This window comes from Sprattus sprattus (assembly GCF_963457725.1).
Source record: "Sprattus sprattus genome assembly, chromosome: 20".
Taxonomy (NCBI): domain Eukaryota; kingdom Metazoa; phylum Chordata; class Actinopteri; order Clupeiformes; family Clupeidae; genus Sprattus; species Sprattus sprattus.
The window spans coordinates 23,372,745-23,382,744 of NC_137918.1; the positions used below are offsets into that span (position 1 = coordinate 23,372,745).

General features: G+C 49.2%; 1 protein-coding gene across 1 annotated transcript in view; it reads left to right on the forward strand.

Annotated features, from left to right (window-relative positions):
• fbxo41 (F-box protein 41) overlaps positions 1–10,000 on the forward strand; it is a gene marked incomplete at both ends in the record, with an annotated part of 45,962 nt that overhangs the window by 28,369 nt on the left and 7,593 nt on the right. Inside the window, 4 exons of the mRNA XM_080859656.1 lie at positions 1,244–1,448; positions 2,253–2,421; positions 5,497–5,732; positions 7,138–7,253. Of these exons, the coding sequence (XP_080715782.1) occupies positions 1,244–1,448; positions 2,253–2,421; positions 5,497–5,732; positions 7,138–7,253 (726 nt within the window). The remainder of the gene's footprint in view (positions 1–1,243; positions 1,449–2,252; positions 2,422–5,496; positions 5,733–7,137; positions 7,254–10,000) is intronic.

Sequence of the window (10,000 nt, forward strand, 5' to 3'; positions counted from 1 at the left end):
ACCTCACACAGCTGTGCCTGCAGGAGCGGAGAGGAAAGGAGAGGAGAAGAGAGCAGAGGAGAGGAGACGAAGGAAGGAGGAGAGGAGAGGAGAGGAGACGAGTAAGAGGAGAGGAGTGAGAGGAGAGGAGTGAGAGGTGAGGAGAGGAGGTGCTAAGGCTCCGCCAGGAGGATCTGTGCCGCTCTCCTCTCACACCTCACACAGCTGTGCCTGCAGGAGTGAGAGGAAAGGAGAGGAGAAGAGAGCAGAGGAGAGGAGAGGAGAGGAAAGGAGGTGCTAAGGCTCCTCAAGGAGGACCTGTGCTGCTCTATGAGCTCATCATCCAGGCAGGGGTGTAGGGAAGGCTAGTCAGCCTAGCAGGGCTAACAGAAGACACAAGTGTGTGTGTGTGTGTCTCTGAGTGAGAAACGTATGGTATCTATATACATAAAGCATGGTGGTTGATACAGTAGTTTCCACTGGGTAAATGTTTAAAACATGTATGATCATGTTTTAATAGGATAAAAATGTATGTTATTGCACTCCATTGATATGAGGGCTTAAACTGGTCTGCTAAGCAGGAGCTCTTTCTTTAGAGCCTTTTCCAGCTACAACCCCTGACTGGCTGTCAGGCTCCCTGGTGGAAAAGTTTGTTTCTCGTAAGCGCCCCGGAGAAGAACATTCCTTTCCCACAATGCACTGTGAAAGTCCCAACTGTCTGACAGGGTCATCCCAGTGTAAACATCAACCCAAGTGACTCATTCTAGCCTCACCACTGTGGGAACACCTGTTTGACCCAGTGCACAGCGTAGCGTGGTTGAATAGGCTGTTTAATGGTTTGAAATGGAGAGTGTTGAAAGAAGAAAAAGAGTTCTCTGTTCTGAGAAGACTGAGGTCTTTCACAGCCAATGCTATGAACATGTGGCTAGCTTCTCCTGGTAGCATAGGCCCGCCTGTCTCATTCACTCTGCTGTTCTGTCACCTCTTTAAAGTGTCACCCATGCTGAGGCTGCTGAATATTCACTGTCGCCGACACCCCAGCCACTGGGTGTGACCCAAGCCTGCTTTAGTGTGAGGGTGCATGTGTGTGTGTGTGTGTTCATGACAGGTCTGTGTGTGATCCTAGCCTGCTTATGTGTCAGGGTGCATGTGTGTGTGTGTTCATGACAGGTCTGTGTGTGACCCTCGCCTGCTTAAGTGTGAGTGTGGATGTGTGTGTGTGTGTTAATGACAGGTCTGCTTTCTCCCCCCCTCTCTCTGACAGGGTGCCAGGCCGTGTGAAGTCGGTGTCACAGGGCTCGGGCGTTGGCTACGACAGCGGCGACAGTGTGGAGATGCACCCCATGGACGAGTGTCTGGAGGCCCAGTACTACCATGTGCAGTGCCGGCTGGGCGAGGGTGGCGGCGGCGGCGGTGGAGGCGGCTATGATCGAGCGGGCGCCTCGCGTAGCTGGGGACTCCGGAAGCAGGTGATAGCATATAGTTTTATACCGTATATTGGAAACTCAGTCTTGGATTTGTCAGTCATGATCCAGGTTTAATCTTTTATAATGATGGCCATCATTGTGAGACAGAGCTTGATGTCCCACTCGCCCAGAGCTTCACCTCAAGATAATCTGCCTATCCCTTGTGAGATAGTGAGTTTTATACACTTATATTAAGGGGTGTAGTGGCCAATTCTAAGTATTAAAACTATTTTCACAATCAGAAGCTCAGACAAAGGACGTGTTGTTCAAACAGATTTACTTCAGTCAATGAATCCATAGTGAAGAGATGAATAACGGAAATTACATCTGCCCGCATACCTTCGCTCCAAGACATTTAAAACTTAACCTGACACTCCCACTTCAGCCCTGAATGGCCGACCCTGTAACCAATCCAATCCTAACTTCTAACCTGACTCCACCCAATCAGAAAGCTCTAAAGTGAATCTAATGACCCACCCATTTTCTAGGTAAAACCCCTTTTTTGACATCGTATTATATTGTGTGTGTGTTACTAACCCTCAAACTAATGAAATGTATTATCTGACATTCCTTCTGACTCATATCAGCAGGTACAGCAGGTAGAGAAGTCGTTTAGTAATCAGAAGGTTGCTAGTTCGATTCCCTGTCGAAGCGTCCTTGAGCAAGACACTGAACCCCTAATTGCTCCTGATGTGCAGTGTGCCATCAGTGTAAAATGTGTACATCCTTGTAAGTCGCTTTGGATAAAAGCGTCTGCTAAATGACGAAATGTAATGTAAATGTAAATGTAATGTAAATCCCTCACAGGCTATCCAGAACTGGCAGCGGCGTCCTTACCGTAACAGCACGGAGGGCGAGGAGGGAGACGTGTCCGATGTGGGCTCCCGCACCACCGAGTCCGAGGCCGAGATTTGGGAGCAGGAGCACCGCGTCCCCACGGACTGCCAGCAGCCCTGTAGATCTGCATACCGCCTGGGTAAGTGAAAGTGAAGTGAAAGTGAAAGCAGGAGCACCGCGTCCCCACAGACTGCCCTGTAGATCTACATACCGCCTGGGTACACACCCGTCTACACACACTGGTGCTGTGTGTGTGTTCATATATATCTGCATACCGCCTGGGTACGAACCCGTCTACACACCCGTCTACACACACTGGTGCTGTGTGTGTGTTCATATATATCTGTATACCGCCTGGGTACGAACCCGTCTACACACACGTCTACACACCCGTCTACACACACTGGTGCTGTGTGTGTGTTTATGTGTATCTGTATACTGCCTGGGTACGAACCCGTCTACACACACGTCTACACACCCGTCTACACACACTGGTGCTGTGTGTGTGTGTGTTTATATGTATCTGTATAATGTATGTGAGAGATCCTATACTCTCTCTGTTGCTTGTATCCAGAACTTACTGTATGTACACATTTGGTCATATACACAGCACAGTCAGAAAACAGGTGATGACACAGGATCTTTGTAAAGGCAGTCCACAAAGAAGTGGGGTGTTCCCTGGACACGACCATGACCAATAAATTCATCCACAATTAAAATGCTCAACTGGTACATCAAAACAAAAACATCTGACTCACCATCGTACAGATAAGAGCAACAAACTCACAATTTATCATAGTCTCCTATGAACGTTTCTTTTCTTAAAGATTTATTTTTGGGCTTTTTGGCCTTTAATTGATAGTTGAAGTGAAGAGTGGGACAGGACATGAGAAGAGGTGGGAAATGGACGGGAGAAAAACATCAGGCCGGAATCGAACCTGTGTCCTCCATGGGCATCAAGCCCGAACGTGGTCGGGGCTACTGGTTACGCCACAGTGCCTCCTCTATGAACCGTTTTATTAGGACATCAGCACTCCCAGTAAATGTAGGTAGCAAGTGACACGTGATCTACCCACACACTCCACCCGTCTCCAGGCTCCATGTCTGCTCAGCTCTAGCCCTCATTCAGGCCCACTGCCCAGCCCGCCGCACTGAAACTGGGTCAGGACAGGACCAGCTGGCGGTGCTGGCCAGAGAGCAGTGTCAGAGTGCGCTGAGTTATGACCAGGCCACCCTCCGCCTGACTCCAGATCAGCCAGGCAGGCAGGATGAGTAAGGAGCCGTCTGCTTCGCTTTCATTGCTGGAGATGCATCATATGCGTGCGTGACACACTCACACACACACACACATTCTGGGCCCCAATGCGTATGGGGACACTGTGTGCCTGTAGACCGAGGTCCTTTGTATGTAGTATGTGTATGTTGCGTATAAATGGTTTTGTGTGTAATACATGCCTCACTAGCATAAGCAACTTGTGTTTTGTGTGTGTTTGTTTGTGTGTGTGTGTGTGTGTGTGTGTGTGTGTGTGTGTGTGTGTGTGTGTGTGTGTGTGTGTGTGTGTGACAGTACATGTCCTTGCCTGTGGGGGTGTTTGGCACGAACATGCCCTCTTCCCACGCTCTCCCTCCCTCCACAGGGAGGCCTCATGAGGCCAGAATAAACCCCCCTCCTCCCTTACCCCATCCCACCCTCCCCCCGACTTTATCCATATGTTTTATTATCATCTCCATCTCCTTCACTTGTCTTGTGTGTGTGTGTGTGTGTGTGTGTGTGTCTCCTTCACTTGTCTCTTGTTTACACTGACCTTTAAGTCAACACCAGCCTTTTTCCATCTCCTGACATTTTGTCCCTGATTCTCTGGGGATTGTCTCCATCGTGCACGTTCCTGAGTTTGCATTTCCATCGGTGTGCAGCCGCGGTGATGGATCGAGGTGCTGAGGTGCTACATGCTACGTGCTACAGATGAAGCGCCTAGCAGATAGCTGTGCTCTCTCTCTCTCTATATATATATATATATCCCTCTCTCTCTCACTGTCTCTCCCTCTCTCTCTCTCTCTCTCCCTCTCTCTCTCACTGTCTCTCCCTCTCTCTCTCTCTCTTCCTCTCTCTCCTTCTCTCTCCCTCTCTCTCTCATTGTCTCTCCCTCTTTCTCTCCCTCTCCCTTCCTCTCTCTCTCCCTCTTTCTCTCCTTCTTCCTCTCCCTTCCTCTCTCTCTTCCTCTCACTCTCCCTCTGTCTCTCTCTCTCTCTCTCTCTCCTTATAAAGCTATGGCAGATTGTGATTCCTTGCTGTTGAAGCTTCCCCAGTCCTCTAAGCCCTCTGGGAGTCCCTTTATGATGGGAACCAGCTGATGACTGCATCTCTCCCAGCACAGGCCAATAAACACCAGCCCTTTTCATGGTTGCTGCTCAGATCTTTTGCACTGATGGCACTGTGAGCAGGCAGGTGTATTATGATTGGAGGAGGAGGAGGAGGAGTGGCCTTCCCCCCACGCTGAGAAGGGGCTTGCATCCCCATGCTCTATTGAAGAGGAAAGCCTGACAAAAATCTGGCTGCAACACTTTGTTACTGTAGTTTTGTGCGATGATGACACACGTCCCTCACTATGGCGTGATCTGAAGGATTTTTTGTTTATGCCGCAGCAGTTGGCTGTGTGCTGCCTGTGAAAATCTGTGAGTGTAGGCGTGGTGGTGCCTTCAAAAAGCCTGTTGCTTCACGCGCCACTCTGCCCAGATCTGAAGCACTGACACATGTGACTCATCCTGTTCTGTTCTTGTTCCTTTCTACTTACAGTGCTGTGCTGGAGAGATATCTTGGCATCAGCGTTTGGCTGACATGTTGTATTTAGGAGGGATGAGCAATAGGCACTGTGTCTCAAGCTTTACTCTGGTGCCCCCTTGTGGATATTTTGGGGAACTACAACCAGATTAAATTCAATTCTATTCAATTCCATTTTATTTGTATAGCGCCATAACAATACAATTGCCTCTAGGCGCTTAACAGAGCCTAAACCCCAGCTCATCCCTGAGAGCTACTCGTGCTATGTCCTGTGTATGTTTCTGGACAAATAATCCTGAAAGCATTGTATCCAAAGGCTTCTGGTGTTGTCAGTATCATATTATGTGAACCCCAACCAGAAAGTAGCTACCCTACCTTGGACTTGCATTTTCCGTGTGTCACCTCCCCTTTCTCGTTCCTCTCCTCCCTGTGAAGGTCGCTCTGAGGGGGGGTACAGGCCCTGTCGCCACGAGAAGAGCCCCTCAAGGTCGAACGAGGTGATCAGCCCCGAGGTGCTCAAGATGAGGGCGGCCCTCTTCTGCATCTTCACCTACCTGGACACCAAGACGCTGTTGCGCGCCGCTGAGGTGTGCCGCGACTGGAAGTTTGTGGCGCGACACCCCGCCGTCTGGACTCGCGTCCTGCTGGAGAACGCACGCATCTCCTCCAAGGTACACATAAGTACTGGGTAAACACTGATCGCGTCCTGCTGGAGAACGCACGCACACAAACACACACACACACACAAACACACACACACACACACACACACACACACACACACACACACACACACACACACACACACACACACACACACACACACACTCTCTGTCTCTCGGTACCCACTGATGTGTGGGCAGTGTCCAGCGCTGTCCACACTCCCAGAGCCATCTGGACTCATTTGCTGCGTCCCAATACTGCCACTTCACCCTAGCACTTCGTTTGTGCGTTCGGATGAAGGGGTAGGGTGAAGGGAAGACAACTGGGACAGGGCCATTCTGTTCTGCTGTCATCACCAAGATAAGATAAGATAAGATAAGAGACAACTTTATTGCCACACAACAATGTTGGTGGTATTCTTTGTCTTAGGTAGCTCAGGCCAGTAGGAGGGGAGAGAAGGGGGTAGGGAAAACAAAAATGTGCAGTGGCAATTACCAGTTACACTGCTATGTCACTTCCATCACTACTGGTTCTGTAGTGGTAGCTCTGTTAGTCAGGGGCGTAGCCATGTGGCCCAAACCTCACAGCATGGCAACATCCCAGCATGGGATTATCAATATGACATCATTAGTGTTCATAAGAAGGTTCAATCAATAAATTGTTTATGGCTAGATGAGCCGTTAGAAAACTGCTGCTCTGAGTGATGCAGTGTGTACGTTTTAAAATAGTCGTTTTTGACAATCAAGTGCCACCCCAGATAAATGAGTGGCCAGAGCCGGCCCCCCCAGAAATAAGTGTCACTTACCACGGGTATGTCACTTCCATCACTACTGTAGAAGCTCTGTTACCTGGGCCAGTTCTGAATGACTCATTACTGTGGCCTCTTCATGGATGTTTCTGGTTCTGACCGGTGTATTACGCCACCATGCAGACATCTACCAAATGGGCTGAAAGACAGCGAGTGTTCTGGCTTAGATGCAGACAGATTTTCACACATTGTTGTGAGTCATGTCAGATTTTCTCTGCAAAAGCATGCCAATCTAACAGTGTAAATGTAAATGATGCTGTAATATAAGGTGCTATTTTGCTGTTCTTATATATTATATTGCTGATCAGAGGTGATAATGTGCTACATGTATCTTTACTGAGGTAGATTTGTTGACTGAAGAAGTCATCTATTATTAGTACTTATGAAGTACTTTGTGTGTCTACAAAAGCACTATGTAACCTCACAAAACAATATAATTTGTCTTTGAACGTTTTAATGTCTATTTTCTCCCTTCTCTGCTAATCCCTTTGTCCTTGTGTCTGTTTCCCTCTCATTCTCTCTCTCTCTCTCTCTCTCTCTCTCTCTCTCTCTCTCTCTCTCTCTCTCTCTCTCTTTCTCTCCTTCCCTCTTTTTCTGTGTCCCAGTTCTTGTCCACACTGTCGCAGTGGTGCACGCAGACCCACTCACTCATCCTCCAGAACCTGAAACCCAGGCAGAGGGGAAAGAAGGAGACGAAAGAAGAGTACCTCAAGAGCACACGGTAGACTCACTAACCTGAACCCATGCTAGCCACAGAGGATAACATCAAAAATAGGAGCTTTTTGTTTTTTCAGATGATTCCCTCTGGTAGCATAGCTTTAAAGGAGACAGAAGTGTGTGGTTTAGTAAGTGCCCGAGTACCATGGGATGTCCATGAGGTCATGTCACTCTGTGTCTGCCTTATATTTTTCACTTAGATTTACTCATCCAGCTTTACATTTACTCACACACTGTAGCTAGTTTAGATAAGGTAAAGAAACATGATCGCTGTGTTGTTAGGAACTTACTGTACAAGTTGAGCTGTAGGAAGACACATAACTCAATTATGTGCACACATGTAATCATGCAATATCACTTATAGTGTTTATGAGGTAGTTCAGTCGAATACTTATACATTTGTGGTTATTTCTGGCATCAGACAGGTGTAGTCAGATGTGATGATAGAGTAGGTGTTCTAGCCTCAGGCAGGTAGATCAAGGGGGCGTGTCTGTTAGAGATGAGATGATGGAGCAGGTGTTCTAGACTCAGGCAGGTAGATCAGTGGGCGTGTCTGTTAGAGATGATGGAGCAGGTGTTCTAGACTCAGGCAGGTAGATCAAGGGGGCGTGTCTGTTAGAGATGAGATGATAGAGTAGGTGTTCTAGACTCAGGCAGGTAGATCAAGGGGGCGTGTCTGTTAGAGATGAGATGATGGAGCAGGTGTTCTAGACTCAGGCAGGTAGATCAAGGGGGCGTGTCTGTTAGAGATGAGATGATAGAGTAGGTGTTCTAGACTCAGGCAGGTAGATCAAGGGGGCGTGTCTGTTAGAGATGAGATGATGGAGCAGGTGTTCTAGACTCAGGCAGGTAGACCAGTGGGCGTGTCTGTTAGAGTTGTGATGATGGAGCAGGTGTTCTAGACTCAGGCAGGTAGATCAAGGGGGCGTGTCTGTTAGAGATGATGGAGCAGGTGTTCTAGACTCAGGCAGATAGACCAGGGGGGCGTGTCTGTTAGAGATGATGGAGCAGGTGTTCTAGACTCAGGCAGGTAGATCAGGGGGGCGTGTCTGTTAGAGGTGTGATGATGGAACAGGTGTTCTAGACTCAGGCAGATAGACCAGGGGGGCGTGTCTGTTAGAGATGATGGAGCAGGTGTTCTAGACTCAGGCAGGTAGATCAGGGGGGCGTGTCTGTTAGAGATGATGCAGCAGGTGTTCTAGACTCAGGCAGGTGGATCAGGGGGGCGTGTCTGTTAGAGATGATGGAGCAGGTGTTCTAGACTCAGGCAGGTAGATCAGGGGGGCGTGTCTGTTAGAGATGATGGAGCAGGTGTTTTAGACTCAGGCAGGTAGATCAGGGGGGCGTGTCTGTTAGAGATGAGATGATGCAGCAGGTGTTCTAGACTCAGGCAGGTAGACCAGGGGGGCGTGTCTGTTAGAGATGAGATGATGGAACAGGTGTTCTAGACTCAGGCAGGTGGATCAGGGGGGCGTGTCTGTTAGAGATGATGCAGCAGGTGTTCTAGACTCAGGCAGGTGGATCAGGGGGGCGTGTCTGTTAGAGATGAGATGATGGAGCAGGTGTTCTAGACTCAGGCAGGTACATCAAGGGGGCGTGTCTGTTACAGATGAGATGATGGAGCAGGTGTTCTAGACTCAGGCAGGTAGATCAGGGGGGCGTGTCTGTTAGAGATGAGATGATGGAGCAGGTGTTCTAGACTCAGGCAGGTAGATCAGGGGGGCGTGTCTGTTAGAGATGAGATGATGGAGCAGGTGTTCTAGACTCAGGCAGGTAGATCAGGGGGGCGTGTCTGTTAGAGATGAGATGATGGAGCAGGTGTTCTAGACTTAGGCAGGTAGATCAGTGGGCGTGTCTGTTAGAGATGATGGAGCAGGTGTTCTAGACTTAGGCAGGTAGATCAGTGGGCGTGTCTGTTAGAGATGATGGAGCAGGTGTTCTAGACTCAGGCAGGTAGATCAGGGGGGCGTGTCTGTTAGAGGTGTGATGATAGAGCAGGTGTTTTAGACCCAGGCAGGTAGATCAGGGGTGTGATGATAGAGCAGCTGTTCTAGACTCAGGCAGGTAGACCAGTGGGCGTGTCTGTTAGTGATGAGAGAAACGGAGAGAACAGTCCTGCAGAGTGCACTCTAGCCCTTATAGCACATATATCATTCGTTATTAAGCACCACCTGTCACAGCATGGCTTCGGTTCCCCTTCTCCTTCAATGTCTCTCTCTCTCTCTCTCTCTCTCTCTCTCTCTCTCTCTCTCTCTCTCTCTCTCTACCTGTCTCTGTAGCTGTCTCCTGTGAGAGGGAGGGGGAGGAGGAGATGAAGGTGTGTGTGTGTGTGTGTGTGTGTGTGTGTGTGTGTGTGTACCTGTGTGTGGTATAAATGTGCTACTTACAGCAGGTGTCTGTCTTAGAGGAGGGGTGTAGGGGGAACACAGCAGAGTATACACAGCATGAGCTGGGGCTGCTGGCTTTCACACTCTCTCTCTCTCTCTCTCTCTCTCTCCCTCTCTCTCTCTCTCTCTCTCCCTCTCTCTCTCTCTCTCTCTCCCTCCATCTCTCTCTCTCTCCCTCCCTCTCTCTCTCTCTCCCTCTCTCTCCTTCTCTCTCCTTCTCTCTCTCTCGCTCTGCCTCATTACCACTTTGAAGGCTCAGCAAGCCACTTGTCTCCATGAGGTTTATTAGTACTTTTCTCTGAGCACCTCACAGGTTGGACATGGTGGCATGTGGTTAGTGAGCCCGCCCACCCGCCCGCCTGCA